The sequence below is a fragment of the Dermochelys coriacea genome, chromosome 9, assembly GCF_009764565.3.
Source record: "Dermochelys coriacea isolate rDerCor1 chromosome 9, rDerCor1.pri.v4, whole genome shotgun sequence".
In the NCBI taxonomy this organism is placed as follows: Eukaryota; Metazoa; Chordata; order Testudines; family Dermochelyidae; genus Dermochelys; species Dermochelys coriacea.
Window position 1 is genome coordinate 64,571,905 of NC_050076.1, and position 24,675 is coordinate 64,596,579.

Genomic DNA, 24,675 nt, shown 5'->3' on the forward strand with positions numbered 1-24,675 from the left:
TCTGGTCTCACAAGCTAACAGAGGCTTGGGTTAGCTGGGTACTCATACAGAAGAAGATTTCTGTGGAAAACTGAGTGTACATGCATTGAACCAATTGCTCAGCATGGAGACAGGAGGCACTGCACGGCTGGCTGTGCCACCTTTGAGCTGAGACATAAAACTGACCACTTGTACTCATTAATATCCCCTTGCACTCTTTCCAAGTGGACAAGTGTTAACCTTGTTGTGATGGCCAAATTCCAACAAGCTGTTGACCTAAATTTCCCCTGCAGATTTGAATAGATACACTATTTTTCATTTCCTGCCCTCAAGTGTTGCTGTGCACTGTTGAACAGCTGCTAAGTTTCACCTCAGAGAGGGTAGCATTGCAGTTGTGGGTGAAGTGAGCCCCATATTAGTTTGCAAGGCACTGCTGTGGGATCCTTCAGAAGACGAGGTGCCATCCTGGTATAAATCTAACAATCATTATTTTGTTAATGTTCCAGGGAAAGCTGGAAACTAGAGAATGCCGTCCGTGAAGCACAGTGGATTACAGAGGCTATCCCATGGGCATTTTTAATGGATTAGTGGGGATTAAAGTGGGATATTGTGACTATCCCATGGAAATTTGGAAGTTAGAAAGAACAATCAATTGGCTGCAATAGACTACAAAAGCCATCTCGGGGGTATTGATGGATTATAGAGGAAGCTAGATCAAGGTTGATTTTAAAAGATGGTGGTAGGCAAATACCTGAGCTGAATAAAAACAAGATATCAATTGTGCAGGCTTAAAACAGAGAATGAAAAGCAGCAGAAAGCAAATTTACTCTGGGGAATTTCTTTGCAAGCCCCCAGGTCATCCAGGCACTCATTCAGCAAAGTACCTAAGCACGTGCCTCATTGTAACATGCCATCCCATTGATTTCACTGGGCCTATTAACATGTTTAAAGTTAGGCATGTGCCTAAGTACTTTGGGCCAGGTGTACAAAGGTATTTAGACACCTAAAGATGTGGTGAGGCACCTAGCAGGATTTTCAAAAGGGCCTAAGCAGTTTACACACCTAACTCCCATTTAAGGTCATGCTGTGTATACTGAGAAAAGTTGTCCCTCAAATTTTCAATAAGGGCCCAGGGCTTCACCCTCCATGCAGGTAAAATACAGGCAAATATACCACTGTTCTAGCACATTTCCTAGGGCTCGATTAAATTATAAGCATTACGGGAGTATGTCCTTCCAGCATCCAGAGGACTGGAGAAGTTTTCCTTTGGATCACAGGGTGCTGTTGATCAATTGGATCATTATCGGCCGTCTGTTATGTAATGCACCCTTTGCTGTGCTCTTTGGGTATCACTGGCTGAGTCAAAAGGCATTGAGCGTCAGATTTCCAGCACAGCTCAGTTCTCATTTCTGCACCTAAATAAGGGCCAGATTTTCAAAAGAGCTCAGCCCATTGGGCACAAGTAGCTAGGGCCTAAATGGGAGCTGATCTATTCTGTCAATTTGGCCCCAGCTGCGGGTGCTGAGCTGAGTTCCTTTGGAAACCTGGCCCTCATTTCTATGGGAGGCTCTGCCGCGCTCCCAAGGAGGGGCAGAACAGTAAACAAGGGCATTTCACAAGGGCAGCTATCCCTCCATGATGTTCCCTCCTCCTTTATGTCACTCATCCATCACAATACAGGGGACTGTGTGACTCCTTGGACAGATGAAGATCACGGATGCTGGCACAAAAATCCAAATCCAGATGATGGGATAAGGGAAAGAAGACGACGACAGGGAACTGTGTTACACCACCTGCCCCATGTCCACCTTAGGTCAGCATGGGGAAGACAGCAACGGGAGCAGTCTTGAACCTGGGTCTCCATCATGGATTAGCAACTCATCTCACAGTTGAGTGCTGGGTTTATTTTCAGGCTCTTGTGTCCCTTATTATAATTATTTATATCACTGCAGTGCCTAGCTATCCAGAAGGAGAGAATGTCACCAATTGGCAAGATGGCAGCTGCATTCACCAGCTGAAACAAGGTTTAGATTTAGAAAATCTTCAACTTAAAGACCAAACAATGAATGTTCCACTCCAATGTTATTTCCGTCTTCCCACATGGGTGTGAAAACTGGAAAACCAGCCAAGGGACAGACGGACGTCTAAATGTCTTCGAAAGCAAATGCCTCAGAAAAATACTCGTTATTAGATAGAATCTAACAAACACTAAGAGCCATCAACAACCCCATTCTCTCCAAAGTTATTCAAAAAAGAAGGTGGAAATGTCTGGGACACATGTTAAGAATGAAGCCAGAGCATTTGCCATAACAGGCATGCCACTGGGCAACTGGAGGGGCACACAAAAGCAGCTGACCAAAAGAATCTCTCTGTTGAACGGTGCCCAGAGAGGGAAAATTTAAGGAACTTAACATAGAGGACATGCAAACAGCAGCCCAGGACAGACAGGATGGCAGGGCTTTGCTTGTGCTCTAAATGACATCTGATCACACAGGAAGGATGCAGAGTGCTTAGATCAAAGCCTTATTGTGCTAGGTGCTGTACAAACATATGAGGCAGTCCCTGGCCTCAAGAATTTACAGTTTAAATAGACAAGATAGATAATGGGTGAGAGGAAGGCAGGGTGGCTGTCCGCACATTATACACAGCGAACACAGGCATAAGGAGATTCACACCCTGATCCAACCTTTTGAAATCAATCAGGCCCTCTGTGACTTGCCCACAGTCACACAAGAAGTCTGGGGCAGCAGCAGGAAGTGAAATCCACAAGACCATCCTTCCTTCATCTGGCTCCTGTGCGAGCAGGGCTCTTGTGGATTACACTACCCACAAGAATGAAACTGCAGATGAGGGAAATGTGTCTGATGAAAAGCACATGTACTCAGGTGACATGCATGTCCAAGTCTGCAAAGCAAACCAAGGCCAATGGGTCTACTTATCAGCCCTGACTATGTCTTAACATATTTTCATGCAAGCATGTTGAATCATTCCTTATTGTTTAATCCAACATAAAAAGTATTTATTTTTTTAAAAATTCACAGAAAAACTTTACTTTAAGATAATTTAGTGCTGGATGAAGAGCCCTAGAGACTGAATTCATCTATTTAGCCACAGAATGGACAGCAGCTGTAAAATCTGCCCCCATATTGCCCCGTCAACATGCCTTAGTCTTATGGTTACCTTTAACGGTCATAGGGAAAGTTGGTCTATGTGATTGATTCATTCCTTAACTTATTTCCTCAGATTGTCAACAAAGGAGCCAGTCGATACCAAACATGAGCCAATCGATACCTGATATCAACCAGCAACTATTAATCAATTAACAGTTGTCATTCACTGTAGATCAGGGCTGGATTTGAACCCAGGACCTATTGGTGGGAGAACATTTGTGCATATTACCAAGCCCTGAGCCATCCAATCCCTTAATGCAAAGTGAGCTGAACCAAATTAATTTAAATAGGTTAATGCAAACACTTTTGTTGATATCAAATCCATTACCCCATTATGAAACACTGCAAATATTTGTAACAAGAAAATTTGTTGACTTGTCATATTTATCAAAGGGGCAATGGGAAGGTATTTTTTCCTTTTTAAAATTTTTAATGAAGAAATCTCACTTCCTATTCATCGTTCATTCACTCTTCTGTTTTACAGGATACCACTAGCTCCAGCTCATACATTTATTCCAATCCAGCACATGCAGCACGGAACAGTAGCACAACTTGACGGCTGAGAACATGCCAGTTTTCTACAAATATAGACATGTGGGCCTGGATTTTCAGGAATTGGTAGTGATTTGGGGGGCTCCAATTGTGGTGTTTGCTAAACTGAGATACCGTCAAGAGAGCTGATTTTCAGAAAGTGTTAAACCCCAACCCCTGAAAGTCAGCGTAAGCCAATGGGCCAACTCACTGTCGGATAAAGCTCCCAAGAGTGGCAGAATTTCAGTCCCTTTCTTCAGGGTTATCATTATTTAACATTATTAACTCAGTTAAATCATGCATGGATTCTATAGCTCCTTCCTGAAACCCAGCACCTGCTCCTGGCCTTTCCCCATTACACCTGCTCTCTACAGTTATCTCCTACCACACCGTCTACCTGACTGAGACAGGGAACCCTTCGTAGGTCCTTCCACTAACCCCGCATTTTCCTTTCTAACTGAGCAGGCTCCCACTTATAGGGTGCACTACCTCTGAGCTATCACATGATCATTGGTCACTTGACTCACCAGTTGGCCAGAGACCTGAAATAGGGCGCTGGATTGTGTGTGTGTCTGCACCTCAGAACTGTCAGGCCCCTTTAAGATGCAGTATTGCCAACCCTGAACATTCAAAAATCATGAGCCAGGCCTGAAAAAATCATGAAACTGGTTTAAAAATCATTTTTTAATTATCTTATAAGAGATAATCTTATAAAATAAGATAAGAGATTATCTTAGAAATCATCAGATTTTTTAAAAAGAATAATAAATTTGGGATTATTTTTCTTCGCCTTCTGATGTCTGAACCTTTAGGGTGAACTCAGCTCATATTTTCCACCTTTTCTCTACAATCTATAAACTTATTTTAATGAAAGTGGCAGTTCACCCCTAATCACTTGACTACAGGACCTGGGGCTTCAAGAAAAACACCAAAGATTATGTGACTTGTGCTAAAATCACAAGAGTAGGTAACAGTGAAGGGGATTCAGGATGGGCACCCAGAATCTTTAGTCTCTTTTGAAAGCATCCACCCCCCAGTGTGCTGGTATTATGGTCATTTCAGCAGAGATTTGCCTTACATAAATGTCCTGAAAATTGAACAGCCTTTTCATAAAATCCACTTGCCCAGCCTTTGCCACCACAACTGATGATAACAAAAGCAACTAACGGTATGTCACTTGCCCATCAAAAGAATTACTTGCCTGGGGTGCATGGGTGATTAGGGTTTTGTAAGGCAGATATATGTAGGCATCTTCTACAATTCATCAAAGTGATTAGCACACACTATTAATCCAGGTGCCTGTCAAATTCTGCTCCAACTTCAAAAAATGGCACTGAGTTAACAGAGTGCAAAAACCAGAAACACATATGGAAAACTCCTGTTTTACGTCCTACTTCTGTCATCAAATCTCCCCCAATCCCCAAAACTTCCTTCCTAGGCTGAGACAATTCTGCCGAGCTCCTCTCATTTCTGGTAAACACCAAAGGAGCTGTTCACTTCAGTGATTAATTGTATTCCCCTTTTAATATTTCTGCTGACATCAGACTCTGGAATTAAAGGAACTCCGGCTCAGATTCTGGATGGCAATAGGCAATATTAGTCCTCCCCTTCCCCCCTTTGTTCTCACCAAAGATCTGATTCAGAGCTCACTGTAGTCAACAGGAGATTTTCCATTTACTTTTATGGGCCTCTAGTCTCCAGCTAACTGGAAGTGCCTATTGTGTGCCTTTCTCCAAACCACTATCAACACTTTTCTAGCACAAGGAGCACAGGTAATTTGAGACCCTGTTCTGCCAAGCCTTGGGCAAGCAGGTCTTATTCACATGAGCGGAACCACTGCTGTCAATGAGCGTGGGCTACTCATGTGTGTGAGGCTTTGCAGGACTGATCCAATATAGGGTGAGGTTATTAAAAGCATTACGCATTGGCCTAACTCTGCTGCCACTGAAGCCAATGGGAATTTTACTCTTGACTCCAATGGGATCAGAGTTAGGCTAATGTTGAATGCTTTTGAAAATCCCTTCTGGAGCCATTTCCAGTCTGATGTCTACAGGTGATGTGACTCACTCCCTGGGCACCACAAGCGGGACCACCCTCCCCAGTAGGAAGAGGGGAATTCAGTCTCCATGTTCATTCAGTCCTGAGCTTCACTGAGCACTGCCTCATTAATGGACTCCCAGCCATAACCATGAGGGCTCACCCGCTTCTGGGGAATTCAGAGCTCAAACGGACACCCAGAACTGTAATGAACTTGCAGGATTAAGACTGCAATCTCCATGTTTCATTTATTGCTGAGGATCCCCTCACACTATCTTATCAGTGAACTCCCTGACATGGACTGGTGCAAAAGGGGAATCCATTCTCCTTTGAGTCCTGGCCTTCCCCCTTGCACTGCTTCATTAATGGACCCCTCAGTATGACCTGGAGCAATCACCTTTCCCTGGATTTAGTGAGGAATCAGCCTAACCAACACCCAGCAAACCTCCATGAAGAAGGAGATTTAAAGGATTTTCTCACTGGAGAAAACTTATAAACAAATATACCATTTAAACGACAGCAATGAATGGGCTAGTAATTCTCTTTGCTATTACTGGAGAGATGTGCATTTCCTTCCCAGACCTGCTCTGACCTGGGCCCATGGCATAGCCGCAGTTGTGACATCATAGTCTGCTCCAATGGAAATTAAAATGACAATTCAGCATGATCATTTCTCAGCTGGGTAAGACAGACTGGCCATGACAGGAAACCTTCCTTTAAATCCAAATGCTTTTGATAATAATGTATCATGGAAAGAACATGTCACATACTAGCTAAAGGTCATTTCTCCCTCTAGAGGCTGCTCCACGTAGTGGATAAAAGTCTAATACTGCTATTGGCTGTTGAAGTTACTCTGTTAGCTCAAGTAGTAGAGGCCTGTGCTTTGGTGCTGAAGGACCTAAAGTCAGTAGTTACTGACAGCTTATGGTGGGATTTGTTATACAAAGTTATGAAATGTAAAGGTCAAAGTTGGTGGAGAATTACATCCTGCTCATTTTTCTTACTACATTATTTACATATATAGTTTTTCATTATTCAATCAGTTCTGGGATAGTCAAATAATATTTGTGAATTAAATTATTTGCAATTCCCCTCTCCCTCCCCCCATCAATCAGAAAATAAATTATCAGTGAATAAACTGTGATACAGTGTACTTTAAAGCTATGTCAGAAAGGCCCCTATCTGCTCCCCTTGCTGAGTTCACCGACTAACCCTAACTAGAGAAGGAGTATGGTTTAGTGGCCTGGAAACCTGGGCACTCCTGCCTTCTACTCTTACAGTTAAGGGAGGAAGAACTTCTTGGGTCTAATCCTGGCTCTGCCACTGGCCTGTTGCCTGATCTTGAACAAATCTCTTAATCTCTGTACACCCTAGCTTCCCAAAGTGTAAAATAGGGTTGGGAATACTCCCCCACCTCATAGGGCAGTTGAGAGGATCCATTAGTCAATGTTTGCACAGCACACCATCTTTACTCCTCTCTGTCACACAGAGCCAATAATGCTACAGAAGAGCAAATTACATTCACACAATCAAAAGATTATATCCAGTTAAACCCTGATTCCAGAATCTTTTTGCTTGGTGATGATGTCCAAAGCAGAGAGAACACAGCTTGATTTCCAGATCCCAGGCTGAGCTTGTTGCGCTGGCAGGTAGAAATATCTTGTTTTGACTGGTAAACTGAGCAAATTTGACATGGAAGTCGCTGAGGGAGAATAAATATGGAAAAAGAAGATGCCTTTTTTCAGAGGCTCTTTTCCAACCATAACCACACTTCAAGCCATCCCAGACTTGAACTAAGGGGTCTGAAACCAAAGCCACACAAGGTCCTCTGGGCCTTGCCCCTGCCACAAGCACAGATATCTGTGATTGCACAATCAGTTAACAGCAATATTCTAGTGTCAGTGCAAGGGGAAAGGGACAGAGTATGAAAAAAAAGGTCAAAGAAAGAGATTTCTCATCTCCTACACACAAGGGAAGGAAAAAATGCTGAACACAGAAGAATAACCCTTTTGTATCTGAATAACACTGTAGTGACATCTTAACCACCATGAAATGCATAGCCTGCTTACAGCAAACTCTGATTCTCTTGCAGACCTGTAAAGAGGACTGCCTTGAAGAGCTCTGTTGTCTTATGTACAATGGGAACAGGAACAGTGGGTTTGAGCTATGGAATACCGATTCGCGGAACAGCTCTATGCTGGCTACTGGGCTCTGCTTCTAATGTATTTCACCTTTTACGCACATGGAGTTAATTCCTTTAATGGGTTTTATGCCACTGTCGAGTGCAGCATTTGTTTAAAAGCACTCAGCCGTTTTCGTATACAGTTTTTAACAGGTGCATGCAAATATACAAGCTTTCACATGAACTGTCTATATGTGTGTACATAGCTAATTACACCCCCTCTCGTGGGTTATAAGCAAAGATTGAATCTCTGACTTTCTGCATCAAGCTTTAGCCCTTGACCTAAAGGAACTACATTACATTACATTAGTAGTGTCTGATTCACTATGTGAACCAGCCTCTAGAAAGAGAAATGACATACTTAGCCAATGTGTTACATATATAAATAAAGTCTCTGTATCTCAGTTTCCCCAGCAGCAGAATGGAGGTAAAAATATTGATTTACCTCATAGGCGGGTTGTGAGGTTTTAGTAAATTAAGAATTGCAAAGTGCTTTGAGATACTCTGATAAAGAGGTGGGTGAATATTTTTCATTAACACTTTTCAATTTTTAAATGAATTCACTTTAGCTGGTTTTTTGCACTCCTTCTGCATTAGCTTTCTGGGAATACTCTGGTAGGTGAGCTTGCTGGCAGGAATGTGCATGGAAACAGTGATTTTTAAGCAGATATTAGAGAATATTTGTGGAAAGTGAATTTAAAATTGTAATTGGGAGCATTCAAACCAGAAATCTGAGTCTAAGAATGTCACTCACCCAATCAGGGAACAGAACAACACCATCTGACCCATGAGGCCACTCAAAACAGCTCATATTTTGCATACTGAATAATCACAACAAATTGCTTATGACCAATCTACAGACCAAGAATCTTTCAGCCAAAAACCTTTAGTAATGAATAAATGTTATTAAATCACAAATTGTTCATAAATAGCTTGTGAACAGAAAAAAAAAGGCAAAATTCATGGAAGAAATGCTATGTTAAAAATTATTCACCTCACTCTGAATGGAACTATATATTCAGTATAGACAAAGGCTTATGTTTCAAATTTTTGAGTCAGGTGATACTAATAATAGTAATTATCATAATGTCTTACCCATTTATAGACATCCATCTATCCAAAAGGATCCCAAGGCACTTTATAAACTACAGCACAGGTAAACAAGAATCAATTAAACCACCACTGAAATGCAGCCACCCAGGGTTGGAATGAAGTAGCAATATAACAGAATAAAGCCATGGTACCCAACTGTTTCAGACAGGAAGTGAAGAGGAAAGCATCAGGCGAGTTTAGGGAGGTGGAATGCAATTACTCAAAATAGAATTTGGCCAGAGCCAGAAAACAAACATCTTTTCCTACTGCCGTAAAAAGGGTATTGGGCTCATTGATGACCCCAAGCATTTAGGACCTCAGTGTTATGTCTAATCCAGCAGATGCGCCTCTTACATACCCCCTAGCTACATAGTAGGGAAGTGCCACCTATAGAATCACCAACCCAACTTCCTCAATCGCCAGGGTTTTCCTTGCACATAACTCACCATGTTCCCCACAATGGCTTGGCATGTGAGACTCCAACATAGGCCTGGCTACAGCCCACAAGGGTGTAATAGCACATACATGTGAGACCTGAAAACACCATTCCCCTGGCCAAGACCTAGTAGTACAAGAGCCAGGCTGGGAGGCAGGAGAGCAGGACTCTGCCTGGGTGTAAGCGACCTAAAATTACTTTAAACTTTCGATGCCCAAGCTTCTCCCCTGTGAAATGGAGATAACAATATTTGCCTTCTAAGGAGACTGAATCCATGAACACCTACACCATGCTAGAGAAGTCCCAAGCATTATCCCAGGATGGACAAAGGAAGCGGTCTCAGGTACCTTGGCATTAACTTATTACAATATGCCTAATTCCTTACACTACAACACCACTACAGCAAAACATTTTCCAGTAGTCAAACTCAGGGCACTGAGGGCTAGATCTGCTGTCTCTCTCCCTGCTCCTGCTCCTGCTGCATTCCCTTCAGCCAACATGGTGGCTCAGCCTTCCAGCACAGTCACTTCAGGAATCCTGGACTACTGATGATGCTTCACTGCAACACTTTATGCATCAGCAATAATTTATGTTTATTATTTGGGATTGCAAGTGTCGATGTTGCAGAGTTGCTAATTCCACTCAACTCCATCCTTCCCGCTCATCACCTGAGGAGAAAGTATGAGCATGTGTGTGTTACACAGAGGGGAGTTTGGGGCTGTAATAAGGGGCAGGTGAGAGGGAGGAGGGAGTGGCGGTGAGGGACGTGGTTGGTGGGGCACACTGGGAGGTGAGAAGGAGCAGCAAGGGGTAGATATGTGAAATGGAGAAGAATAAGTATCTGTACCGAGCGGCAGGAGAGAGGAAGAATAGAGAAGTGTGTGTGTGAGGGAGGGGAATTTGGGTCTGTACTCGGAGTGGGTGAGGACAAGTGTAGGAGGCTGTGATGGGGGAGGGAGGGGAATTTGGGTTTGTAATGAGACGGGGAGGATAGGTGTGCATGTGTTTGTCCGTGCATGTCTGTGAAGGGAATCTGGATCGGTGAGGAGAGGGGTGGAGACAGTTGTGCCCATCTGAGGAAGGGGAAGAAGGATCTGTAAGCAGAGAGGTGGAGACAGGCATGTGAATCTGAGACATGGGAATGGGGGATCTATGAGCAGAGAATTGGAGACAGGTGTGTGTATCTGAGGGAGGGGAATAGGGGTTTTGTGATGAGAGGGGCGAGGACAGGTGTGTGTATCTGAGGGAGGGGAATAGGGGTTTTGTGATGAGAGGGGCGAGGACAGGTGTGTGTATCTGAGGGAGGGGAACGGGGGATCTGTGATGAGAAGGGATAGGACAGGTGTGTGTATCTGAAGGAGGGAACAGGGGATCTGTGATGAAAGGGGTGAGGACAGGTGTGGGTATCTGAGGTAGGGGAGCGGGGTTCTGTGATGAGAGGGGTGACGACAGGTGTGTATCATGGAATGTGGGAGAGGACCGGTGTGTGTATCTGAGGGAAGAGAGCAGGGATCTGTGATGAGATGAAAGGGGACAGATGTGTGCATCTGAGGGGGGAGCAACCCTCTGTGATGAGAGGGTTAAAAACAGCTGTGTCTGTGTGAGGAAGGGGAGCAGGGATCTGTGATGAGAGAGGTGAGGACAGGTGTGTGTGTCTGAGGAAGGAGAGCAGGGACCTGTGATGAAAGGGCTGAGGTCAGGTGTGTGTGTCTCAGGGAGAGGCAACGGTGATGAGAGGCTTGGAAACAGGTGTGTCTGTGTGAGGAAGGGCAATGGGGGCATGTGATGAGAGATGTGAGGACAGATGTGTGTATCTGAGGGAGTGGGAATGGGGATCTGTGATGAGAGGGGAGGGGACAGGTGTGTGCATATGAGGGAGGAGACCTGGGATCTGTGACTAGAGGGGTGAGGACGTGTCTGTGTATCTGAGAGAGGTGAGCGGGGGATCTGTGATTAGAGGGGAAAGGACAGGTGTGTGTATCTGAGGGAGGGGCAATGGGAATCTGTGATGAGAGGGGTGAGGAAGGATGAGTGTATATGAGGGAAGAGAGCAGGGATCTGTGATGAGAGGAAAGGGAACACGTGTGTGTCTGTGAAGGAGGGGCAATGGGATCTGTGATGAGAGGGTTGAAAACAGGTTTGTCTGTGTGAGGAAAGGGAAGGGGGAATTGGGATGAGAGGCATGAGGACAGGTGTGGGTATCTGAGGGAGGGAATCATGGATCTCTGATGAGAGGGGTGAGGACACGTGTGTGTATCTGAGGAAAGGGAGTGGGGATCTGCGAGGAGCGGAAAGTGGACGGGGTGTGTATCTGAGGAAGGGGCAACGGGATCTGTGATGAGAGGGTTGAAAACAGGTGTGTCTGTGTGAGAAGGGGAGCAGGGATCTGTGATGGGGGCAAGGACGGGTGTGTATATCTGAGGGAGGGGCAATGGGAATCTGTAATGAGAGGGATGAGGACAGGTGTGTGTATTTGAGGAGGGGAGCAGGGAATCTCTGATGAGAGGAAAGGGACAGGTGTGTGTATCTGAGGGAGGGGAATGGGGATCTGTAATGAGAGGGGCGAGGACAGGTGTGTGTATCTGAGGGAGTGGGGAACAAGCATCTTTGATGAGAGGGGTGAGGACAGGTGTGTGTAAGTGTGTGCTGGAGGGCAGTTTGCGTTTGTAATGAGGGGAATGTGAAAGGGAGCATAGATGGGCATTCTGACGTCTTTGAAAACCAGGACCCCATAAACTGTAACTAATTCTCCCTAAGGAAGTGTAAAGACAGATCGGAGCAGGAGAGGCTGCTGGACCTCCATGCTCTGCAGTGTAGGAATTTGTATTTGTTCCTTAAGGAAACCCAGTCATTCCCTCTTCACCTGATATTTCCAAACACAGTATGTAAATTCCCTGGAGTGGAAAACTCAAGAGCCCCTGGCTTTGTGGGTGGAAGGGGGACATGGAGAAGATCTTGCTCCCCCTGGCTTCAGCAAAATGTAGCTGATGCTGGGAAAGCCAGGAAGGGCTCCCCCTTCCTCTGTTCTCTGGAAGCAGGGCCATCTCCTTGAAACTCTTGTGAAGTTTTGGGCATCGATGCACCAACTGAGAGCAGCTGAGTCACTGCGCTTAACAGGGTTCCTCGCGCCATTTCCTGCATCTCCTTCTCTGACCTGGGGCAATACCTTCTTAATTTGCTTTCTTTTGCTTTGGAGCTAATGCTTCCAAAAGTGAGAGGCTAAGAGCGCTAACTAGAGCCAGGCACTGTGCAGGATGCTGCTGTGAAAGCTTCCTGCCCTCCCTCCAACCACGCTGTCACACCTTCTCTTCTAAGAAACAAGGCCTGTGCACCGCTCTATCAGTGTGCCCCAGACATAGCCTGCTGGATCCCACACAACTGAATTCCTGATGCATGCTTCCCCTGCTGGTCCAGTGCTGGGAACTCGCCCGCCCCCTCAGCTCAGCCAAAGCACCCTACTCCTGCCCTCTCCCCTACCCTGTTCTTGCTATTTCAGTACTGAGATCTCCCCTCCCCACAGACTGACAACTCTGCCAATATATCTTACTTCTCCCCTGTAGCACCCCCTTCTATTCCAGTATGGGGACTCCCCCCAATTATGACAAGCCTCTCAGGCTGCTCTGCAACAACGCCTTGCTATTCCAGTCGTAGGCCATCTCCTAGTGCTGTCAAGGCATCTTGGACACCCCATGCTATCCCAGCTATTCCCACAAGGCTCCCCACCCCCCACCCCCGTGCTCAATGCCCCTTTGGTATCCCAGACTACCTCCTGAGCAGATATGCTAGCACCTATTCCCAGAAGAAGCCAGGTGCCAGCTAAGAACTAGACCGCGATCATCCAACTCAATGAATCTGTCACTCAAGCTAGTAAGATTTAGCACCTGAGCTCCTAAGATGTGATGCCACTGATGAGTCCACTGAGTCACCCTCCACACTCCCCCATCACCCAAGCTCCATCTCCACAGCTAGCAACCTCTGGACACCATGATCCGACTCTGGCTGTTTGGCTGGGGAAGGTGGGCCAAGATTTGTCAGGAGCCCCTCTCCATCCCAGTCATGGTTCAGCTGAACTGATGAACACGACACTCCCTCCGCCATGGTGCCACCCCTGAGAGCCAACCTGCTCATCGGTCTAATGAGCTTCAAAGGGGGAAGTGAGTGGCTGACGCTTCTCAGCTGCTCAGCTCGGCCTGGAGCTAACGAGGCATCTCAAAATTAAAAAGTGAACTGCAATCCCCAGTAGGCCTGTCCTCCTTTTGGCATTAGTTGGAGTTCTCTTTCTATCTCAGGGAGCTGGGGAACAGTAAGCGGCATTCAGATCTGTTGCAGCACTGTGTCCTGGGTAGTACAGAGGGATACTGGGATAGGGAGGGCCTTTGTCTTAGGAAAGGTGTGTGGGGGGCCTTTCAGTGAAGTCAGGGCCCCAGGAGAGATTCTCTTTGTAGGGTGTTTTCACTTGTGGGGGGGCAGAGGGGAACTATCACTGATTGGCTGGTTTCTAACCTCTCTGGCCACCCATTTACCTTACATCAATAGAGCAGCATGGAGGGGATGCAGAGAAGATAAAACATGGGATACAGGTAGCGGAGAGAGAGAGATAGTGTGTGTGTGTGTGTGTGAGGGAGGGAGGGAGAATTTGGGCTTGTAGTGAGAAAGGGCATGCAAGTGTGTGTGGGAGGGAGAGGAATTTGGGTCTGTAACTTGGGGCTCCTAAGGGCAGAGGGTGTGAACAGGAGCAGCTCTATCATCCCTGGGATGGACAGGGATACAGAGATCTGTTTGGAGTACTGTGCCATGGAAAGTGAGATAAAATTGTGTGTATGAGAAAGAGGGAGCAGGAGCTAGGAGAACTGGACTGTAATAAGGGGAGGGCAGGATGCTACTGGGCCAGAGAAAAGCACCGGGACTCTTTGGAAAGGGGTGCTCTGGCAGTTCCCTATTGCCAGGTCAAAGTGCAGCAATGGTGTGTGGGAGCGTAGTGGGGGTGGACGCACACTAACAGATAATACCACAGGGATGACAAACTGATATCACTGACAACTCTAGAGTGCAGCTTGGCCAGCCACAGCAGCTCTGTGCATGAGACCTGCCAGGAGAGCTCTGGTTGTGAGGAGGAACTGTACTTAGGCCCGGATCCTCTAAGGTATTTAGGCACCTAGCTCAGTGGTTGTGAGGTACCTAAATATTGCTGAGGTTCAAGGCCTTTGTGCCTCCCTGATCTTTGGCACGAGGGTGGGGCGTGGAGTCAGAGCAAGCACAGATACCCATAGGTCCCTGCTGGGAGCCAGCCTAACCCCTCTGGTTGCTTGTGGGCCTGAGTTCTGAGGTACTTTCCTGGCTCCTACATATCCCTGGGAGAAGGGAGCCTTGCTCCCAGAAAGCTTCCTGGGTCTTACCCAAGATTTTCTAGCTTTATCGACTATTTACGGGATAGGGTGGAAACCTCAACCCCTCAATGGCAGGGATATGAATGAGGTAGTAAACACAGTGAGCCACATTCATCCCCTGGTGTGACAGTACTGGCCTCAGTAGAATTGCCTCAGGGACAGATTTGGCTCAAAGTCTCGGGGACTCAGATAACTGTGGTGACTGGTATTGGTACATGTAGACTTTCACCTCCAGCTCACTAGTTTAACGATGACCGAGATGTGTCGCCATCTCCTGACTGTTAGGGGACCCTTACATGGTCCTGGGGTTCATGGTCCTACCGCTACAATCAATTCTCTTATTTCAGGCTGTGCAGGGACAGAGACAGAGGACCGAACCATCCAGAGAGGCTGAAAGCCCCTTTCAATCCGAGAGTGTCAATGGCATCATGTGGGAGAAGCTTGCACTGCCTGCTCAGACTCGGAGCCCCGTGGGGCTAGTCTCTTGTGCTATTGAACCCTTCAAAATAGGGGAAAGAGAAGAACTGAGCCTTTTTTAATAAAGTTGGGAAAGCAACAATTAAACACGGGGGTCGGGGGCTCTCTCTCTCTCCCTCTCTCTCTCTCTGCTTTTATTATGGAGATCCAATGAGCACTTTGCAAATGTAGGTGGAAAATTAGAGATCTTCTCATAGGTTTTAAGGTCAGAAGGGGCTGTTATGAGCCATCGTTCTGACCACCTTCATTGCACTGGTCACAGATCGTCACCCAGCAATTCCTGCATCAATCCCAGGTCTATTCTTTCAAACCAGCTAAAGAGGGACAGTGTGTGTCATGGGGCTGCTCTGCTGGATGGGCACTCAAGTGAGACAAAGCACTTTCAACTGATCATGCATGACTCCCTGCCTGCTCTGGAGCCCTGAGCCAGGCTCCATGGGGAGACAGGATAGCCAATTCCCCAAAGTCACTACTGCCCTCACCCTCCGTCAGTTCATGTTGCCCCTGCACAGAGCTGGATCACCTACTGTGTTTTACTGTATCCTAATAATCCCAAAGGCTTACTAGGCGGTTTTCTTGCCATTTTTATGGCATCTCTGAAGTTCTCCACCCATAAAATGTGACTGCACCAACTTCTGTGACTGGTGCCAGCCAGCTTCGTGTTTCCCTGATAAACCCTTTTCATCAAGCCTTCCTGTATTCCAGATTCAAAGAAATTCCATTACCTCCTGCTCGCTTGCTGAGTGCTGCTACCCTCCCGAAGCTGTGTCCATTGAAGCGAATTTCAGGATGTACCACTTTGCACCATGGAGGAGTCATTTTACATGGGAGAGTCTTTCCCCACCTCAAGCCCTCCTTAGAGTCTGCATTTCAGCAGCTGATTATACTGCTCCTGCCCTTCTGAAAATCCCATTCCACCAGCAGTGATGTGACATGAGAGTGGGGTGGAAAGAGGGTGGGGAGAGAGCCTTAACCATGGGCAAATACAGGCAGGTTTGTGTGAGGTGAAGGGAAGTCTGAGATGATGGATAAATAGAGAGATCATAGCTAGTTTATGGAGCAGAGAGAAACTGGGATACTTAAGGACTGATTCAAAGCTCCTGGAACTCAGTGGGAATCTTCCCATCAACTTCAGTGGCCTTTGGATCAGGCCTGTAATGGGAGACCTCTGTCCCACACCATCATTGGCACATTTTCCCCTTGAAACCAAGGACATGAATCTGCTTTTCAGCAGTTGTCTCCAGAAAGGCCACTCAGTCCTCTGCAACTCCCAGAACTTCTGAGATAAACTCCTACCTACAGACAAAGGGAAAGCACCACCCAACTAAGGCCAAAAATACCAAATCAAGGAAAGCCAAAGAGAAAGTGCCCCGACACTCACATCATAGTCTAGTTCCTACTATTAAGTGGGTGCCAATAAATACCCACCGATGGGGCTTCACAGCCCTGTAATTATTTCCCCACCCCACCCAAAAAAGTAAAGAACCTTCCTTTCTCTCTTCTTTTTCTTTGATGCCTGGGGGGCTGTAAAGCCCTGCCCGTGGGGATCAGCAGACAAGAATGTCTCCTTCCAAATAGCAGTGAGATTGCCATCTCTGGAAGGAATATTTCATTCTGCATCCATAGCAGGAGGCACGGAGCATTCCAGAGAGACCACACTAACTTCCTGGTACTTCTCGTACCACCTCATCAATTAGTATCCTGACAAACCATCAGCCTGGCCAGCGGACGGTCTGACCAACTGGGGGACAAACTGCAAAACTCTCTGTACCCAGGGGGAAGGATAGCTACAGCATTGTACCGTGTGGCGAAGGGGGCAGAGGGAGATATCCGGTGAGCCAATGTCACAGTGAAGCATCTACAGAAATGCCAGAGTCCATGGGATACAGACTGTAGGGTTGTTGGGGTTTTTCTTGAGCTTTCGGCAGCCCATGAGTGAGGTTAAACCCAGAGCAACACAGTTTATCCAACTTCCAGACAGCCTGTTACAGGGGTCAACAGCCAGCAAACAATCCGAGAATGCCAAACACTGGAACACACATACTGGTAGAGAAAGAGCAAGGGAGAGAGCAAATGAGAGACAGGGGCAGGGGGAGCAGGGATCTGAGAGAGAAAGGAAATGAGGAGGAGGCCAGGGAGAGCACAAGGAAGGATCAAAAGAGAGAATGACAGACAGAGAAAGAAAACTGCATGAGAGAGGGCAAAGGAAGCACAAGGAGAGAGAGAGAGTAGGAAGGGGGGAGGGCAGAGAAACAGCAGAGGAAGAGAGAGAGGGAGCATGGAGAAGGGAAAATCTCACAGGTTGATTCATGTTGCTGGCAGCTGAACAGGTAGCATTGACATATGGAGCAGTTGGCTTCTAGTGCCTCTGCTGCATTTCCTCGAATTGCAAACTACCCCAGCGCGAGAGAGAATGTGGCTCATCGTACCTCCGAAGTCGGGTCTGAGGCGGACGTCATACCCCTTCAGCAATTTGTCCACAATCTCTTTCACCACAGAAATATTCCCAGTGGATTGGCTGAAACAGAGAAGAAAAAGAAATCCTTATCATCGTCCCCACAAAGGAGAGCCACATGAGGGCCTAGGCAAAAGGCAGACACGTTCCCTGGATTGCAGGCTGAACCCCGGTGTGCATGCACACATGCTCCCTGCCTCACACACGAGCTTTTCCTCTCACAAACACCCCCTCTCTATCTCTCTCCCAGTCGTAGCCCTCTTCTCACACACACACACACACATTCACTGTCTTGCACGCACACAGCTATCCTCGCACTCTTCACACTGCACATGCCCTGTTAAATACAAGCCCAGCTGGAGGCTGCTGGGGATCCCATACCTTTGGGAAATCCAAGCAGTCTAAAAAGTCTATGAACCAATCCCTGGAGGGGGTGGCACACAGGGGCTCTTAAATGGGCACTGTAGAACTCATTCTCTTTCTACCACTGCACACACACACTCTTCCCCATTTACTGTCCCTGTCACATACACCCACATACATCCTGTCACATACACTATACATACACAGCCTCCATCTTCGTCACACTCCACAGCCTTTCAACTTCCTTCTCACTCACATGCCCCTTGTGTTCTCTCATACTGTACACGCACTCACTCTCACACACTGTACACAAATCTGCATCCTCTACCATACACACACACAGGGCTTCCTCACTCTAGTCACACACACTCACTGTATCTCTGTCAAACACACAGTGTACACAAATTTGCCCTCCCTGTTACATACAGACCTCCATGCGCTGCCTCCATCTCACCCTGCACACACACTTCATCTTCAACACAGTAGGCACTTTCTGTCTCTCACACACACTATATATAAAGCTAGACTTCTCACACCTAATACACATTGAACTCCCAATGATATTCACCCCCTGCCCAAACACATTCATCTATGCAATCTCCCTTTCACATTCTGTGCACCCAGGCACTCTCTTGTGTTAGCCACGCTCCCTCCTACACACATAGATCTATGATCTTTGACCTCTGAGAATAAATATTACACAGCAGCTTCTAATATCTTCTTAGCAACAAAGACCTGGAGAGAACGAGAGAGAGGAAGAGTCCATCTTTGGCTCGGTATGCCTAGATAATGATATTTTCCCTACCAAGCCTTGTGTTTTCCATTTGAAGGTTTGGTAGCCTCCATTGCTACTGGAGTTCCAATTCCTTCCAGCCATATGAACGAGAGGGATCTCCTGATATAAATAGTCCTAGAGGCAAGGAAAGTGCTGGTGGAACATTAGGAAGGGAGGAAGAAGCTACAAGAATGAAGCTCCAAAATATAGGTAAGTGCAGATTGTTTCCACTTGAGTGACCCCCAAACCCAACCATAGTCCCAGCTCTGTCCAAGAAATAAGACTTGTTTTCCATAGAGCTTGTGTACACGTGCCATCATCAAACAACATTCTTTGCAATCCTAGGTTAAATTCCAAATCCCATGAAAAAGACACATCTTTCAGGCCATCTTTCCCTCCACAGCAGATCCGCCTAGGATGTAAAGCTGCAACACAATATTACCCCTTCCAGCCAACCTTGGTGTCTGCCTGAAGCTGGGGGATTGTGCTGACATGTCCACATGCTCTAGGGGGTGCATGCACATGTCTTTGTACACATCTGGATGTGATTTATGCTTATGGATTTACTGTATGTGAACATGGATCTACATGCACATGAGTACTCGAGTCAGTGTGTGTGATGTATGTGCTGAGATCTGTATACACAGGTGTGTGTATGGACCTGGTCCTCATGCAACTCGATCTGAGTGCATGGATCAGCATATGGATGGCTGAGTCTGGGTAAAAATATAGATCTATGTATGCATGCTGTAAATCTGGGTGCCCAGATACGTACACGTGTATTACATATATATGTATAGGTGCATGAATCTGTGAGTACAGGTGTATGGATATTAGCGTATGAGTGTGGATAAATTCACCGGTGTGTGCGTGTGTTATTGATCTGGGTGCATGAGCCTGTGTGTGTGCCTGGATTTTCAATGCATACACCTTCAATCAGAATGTGTATGTGTGAACATAAACCAACATATTTATCTTGGCACAATCTAGGCACATGGATAAACTGTTCAGTGAATATGATGATGGCCGTGTGTATATGATCTGGGTTTTTATACATGTGCCCAAATTGTTTAGGTATGTCTTTACACAAGTGTACAGGAAAATGCAGACGTGTATATTCTCATACACAAGTCTGTGCTTACATAGGTTATGAACATTTGCGTAGATAAGTATGTACCACATGCACATGTGGATTTATGTGTGTCTGTGCATGTATTTGTGCGTGTATGTGTATATGTATTTCAGGAATCTGTATAAGTATGTATATGTGCACACTCTGGATACATGCACATTTAGCTGTACGTGTGTGCATGTGCACAACTAGGTGCATGAGTTTTCATATATGTATATGATAATCAAAATGCTTCAGGCTTATAGAATGCGTTCCTCAATGGAATTTACAAACATTTATTTATCCCCACAACAAGCCATGAGGTTAGAAAGTATCATTACCTCCATTTTACAGACAGGGAAACTAAGGCAGGGACAGAGTACTCAGTATACCCAAAGTCACACAGAAAGTCTGTGGCAGAATTGGAACTAGAACCCTGCTGTCCCTTTCTTTCCCACAAACTACAAGTATCTCCCACCAAAGTCAATGGGAGTTACTTGTATCCTAGGAAAGAAAAAATAGGGCCAAGGTTTCCTGCCTCTCAATCCTGTGCCTGCACTGTAAGGCCATCTATCTTCCTCTGAACAAACGATCTGTGTAGTTACACAGGATTTGTGTGCCTCTGTAGCTAAGTGTAAAATCTTTATGAACATGGGTCGGTATCCATGTAGGATACATATACATTCAATGTGTGACTTGTATCTTTGGATATTGCACACCTGACTCTGAGCAGGTGTGCATGTACACTGTACATCTCTGCACACACCCAAATGTCTGGGTCCTGTATGTGTGTGCAAGATGCTTAGTGAGCATGGATGTGTGCATGTACCTTACGTGTATGAATTTAGTTTCATGTGTGTGTAATGGGTATGTGTATACTGTATGTGAACCTGAGTCTATGCTTATGCAGGTGTAAACAAACTCGTGCATGGGCATATATGAGTGGGCAGGATCCACATGCGCATGTGCATTTGCATGAGTGTGTATATTTTTCAGTGTACAGTGTATGTGTCATGCATTAAACAGTAGGAGGGAAGGGTTGTGTGTGTGGGCATGGATCTGCACATGTGCATATGTATATGCATCTGTGTTTTTGTGTAAATAGGGAACATAGATCTCTGTATTTTCACAGATGTATATTTGTGCCTGGACCTGTAGATGTTTTAATGTAATGCAATATTATATATGCAAGGATGTATGAGTATATATCTAATACACAATTACCCTGTCTTTTAATGCACTGATGAGTGCATTCTGTGTAAATGCACATATGTGTGAACTGAAAATGAGCGCGTATACACTGTATGTGTATGTTCAGTGGATAAATATTTATGCATAGATGCCCTCCACATACATTGTCCACTATGGATGTGTGTACATGTGTGAATGCATGGATCTCTTGTGTCCATATATATAGTCATATCTCTGCATGTATGTATGCAATACATTACTAAGTAGACATCTCTGGACACATGCATTGCATATCTAGTATACTGTCCACTGTATATGTGATACGATGTACTGCATGAATATACACATGTGAGTATATATGGATGCATACATGCATAGATATGTGTGAATGCATTGCACATAAATACATATGGTTATATTTACATGTGTGCATGCAATGAATAAATATGTATGCATGATGGATGTATGCACTGCATCTGTAATGCACACTGTATAGCTATGTGAAGGCACACATGCATGGACGTGTGTGTGTGTGGATACATGTGCATTCTGTGTGTTCAGACACAGACATGGCTATGTCCGGGTGTATGTTTGTTTTTGCAGGTATCACGTATATATACAGACCGGTGCTTGTGTTTAGTTCCATCTCTGCTCGCTGGATATAATGTTCCCCAGCGCAAGGCTTCATTTTGTCAATTCCCCTAAATTCGCGTCAGTTTCCCTTACAGTAGGAGACTCTGATGCAAACGAGCTGCGAGGTGAGCTCCGTCTGCAGAGAGCTTGCTCTAGATCCCATGCATGAGCCACCCCTCCTCCCCCTAAAATGCAATTGACTGGGAAGTAAGAAATAGCAGGCACTAGGAAAGCAATTTGGGTGAAAGACCCCCACCACCACTACCACCAAAGAAACCCAGCCCACTCCTCCAAGCCTCCCCATCTGTCCCTGCACCCTGGAAATCAAATCCTTACCTTTGCGCACAGCAGGCGAGACAAAGCGCTGCTAAAGCAGAGACAAATGCACTCAATCTGTCTGCCTGAAATCTCCACATTTCCACAAACACGATGGAGGGGAAAAAATGTTTGGAGCGGAGGGGAAGATCTTCTGAAATCCCCCTCCAAAAAAAAAAGAAGAAGAAGAAGAAGAAGAAAACAACAAATAATTTCCTTTATTAAAAAAAAAAGCACAAGTCAGTAAAAAAAAATATGGGGGAAATATATATTCCCCCTCCCTTCAGTGCCAGTCAAAGAATTCGCCTCTTCTTCCTTTCAGCATCTTCTCAACAAGAGACATCCTCTGGCAATGGAGAAAAATCCCAAGAGAGAGAAAAATGAAATGTCCCCAAAATGGACTCAGCAAAATGTAGAATCAAATCTCACAGGTAAAAAAAGAAAAAAGAACCGGATCTCCCCTGAACTCTCCACTTTGATTATTTTCCCCCTCCTATTTTGCCATCCAGTTCTGCAGATGTTGCATGGCTCCTGTTATCCACCTTCAGAGAAGAGGAGGAGGAGAAAGTGTGTGTGTGTGGTGCGGGGGGGAGGGTGAGAGTTATCTAGCAATGCAATTTTATTCTGGATTTCACCTACCCTTTACTCATCTGTTTGCTCTCCTCCCTCTTTTTTATTTTAATTTTATTTTATTTTATTTTATTTTTAGGAGGGGGGCTTTCAAGCCCAAGGGTGCGATTTTATTTTATTTTACTTGCACCCTGATGCTGGTGACTTGGATGGATTTTGTGAAAGGGTTAAAAAACAAACACAAAGCAAAAAAAAAAATCCCTGTATGCAGAAAGAATTGCTCTCAAAAGCAGAGCTGCATGTCTCCTTAATGCTGTTGCTGCAGCTCCTGTAGAGTTTTGCTGCACATTGCAAAGTCACAAGGGGAGGGGAGGAGAGAGGGACTTTTGTAGATTGGGGAAGGAAAAAAAAATCTATGGGCAAATTACAATCCTGACGTCATGGCTGACAACATTAACCCTTGCTGGTTGGGAGAGGGGATTTTTTTTGACGGGGGGGAGGAAATGTTGTTTTGGGGGGAGAGGATAAGTCTGGAGGAGAGATGGTTCAGTTGATGGAGCAGATCACTGCTGTGGCCATTTGAAATAGACTGGCGAGGTCACAAAACCAAACCTTTTCCTTCAATGAGAGAGCACGGAGGAGAAGGCAAAGCACATGAGAGCATCTCTCTAGCCCATGGGGCTAAGAGGCCTGACAGCATTCCTGGGAAGCCTTTGGGGAGAATTCCTAATGGTTTCTGGCAGATGACGGAGAGAATCCGGGAGTTCCCCCAGGAAGGAGAGACAGTGACCCAGAAAAAGGATCTTTCTTTCTTTTGGAATTAGACAGGAGCGGAGCTATTGGCCCAACAAGGCACAAGTTTGGGGGTTTGAAATCTGAAAGTGCTGCCAAGTGTCGGTTAATTATGTTGTGGATTTGCCCACTGAAATAGTAATGACACAAAGCAAACAGTCATCCTCATGATGCTTTCCTTATCAGCTATGGATCTTTTTCTAATAAAACCCTATAAAATAAAACAATAACCCAGCCCTGCTGGCTAAAATATGCGGCTACAGACTTTCCTGGAGGGATTTTTTTCCTGGGAACAGGGTATGAGTTCTGTCAAGCCCTTGACTCCAGAGCCAGGTGGGTGGACTGTTTAAGAGCATAGGAACTGCCAGGTTGGATCAGACCATGGGGCCAGCTAGTCCAGTATCTTGTCCCTCACCGTGGCCTGTACCAACTGCCTCAGAGGACAGTGGACAAAACACAGGATGTAGGAAGTTTCTTCCTAAGCTACTCAGGTAGAGGCTGGTTTATGCCCTGAAGCATGCAGGTTTATATCCTGTCCAAACTCACATTGGCCAAAAGGGAAATGCATTTGTCACAATGGCTGAACTGGCCAACGCTTAGCGCTCCTCAGGCTTCTGTCCTGGGGACAGGCACATGGGAGCTGAAGATTGAACATACAGATACATTTTCTTCTGTTGGACAAAACATTGCTGCAGAGTTGCTCTGTTGATAGCTAGAAAGAGTTTTCCCCTCTTCCTTCCCCCAGGGCAGAGAATCCCCTGCCTTTCCCACCTCATAGCAGAGAAGATTAATCCCATCTCCTGTTTTTCAAGCAACTCCCTTCCCTCTTGCTTTACATTTCCCAGAACAGAGATCCAACACTGTCAGCCCACGCTATGTTCTGTCCAGCCCACGCTCCAGACAGACAACATCCAGTGATCAGGGAGTATAACCGATGGGACCTCAGCGGGAGCTGGGCGGAACAAGGAAGAAACCTTGATGGTGAGGTGGTATCCAAAACCAGGCAGGGCTGGTTTGGGGGACTGGGTGGGTTGGCAGTTGAATAGCCAGTAACGCAGCCTCTGTTAGGTCACTGGTTCATATCCAGCCCAGGTCAGCAGTGACTGCAAGCTGCTTCCCTGATAGCGGGCTCACTGATCTGTGTGAAATGAGCTACTGATCTCTGTTTTCTAAGAAAGA

At 45.9% G+C, this 24,675-nt stretch overlaps 1 protein-coding gene across 1 annotated transcript in view; it reads right to left on the reverse strand.

The window, feature by feature from the left end:
• The window catches only part of GABRQ (gamma-aminobutyric acid type A receptor subunit theta), an 88,260-nt gene extending 64,931 nt beyond the window's left edge, over positions 1–23,329 (reverse strand). Inside the window, exons 1-2 of the mRNA XM_038416233.2 lie at positions 22,156–23,329; positions 17,721–17,809 (exon numbers count right to left, since the gene is read on the reverse strand). Of these exons, the coding sequence (XP_038272161.1) occupies positions 17,721–17,809; positions 22,156–22,235 (169 nt within the window). The 5' untranslated portion in view covers positions 22,236–23,329. The remainder of the gene's footprint in view (positions 1–17,720; positions 17,810–22,155) is intronic.
• Positions 23,330–24,675: the final 1,346 nt, after the last annotated feature.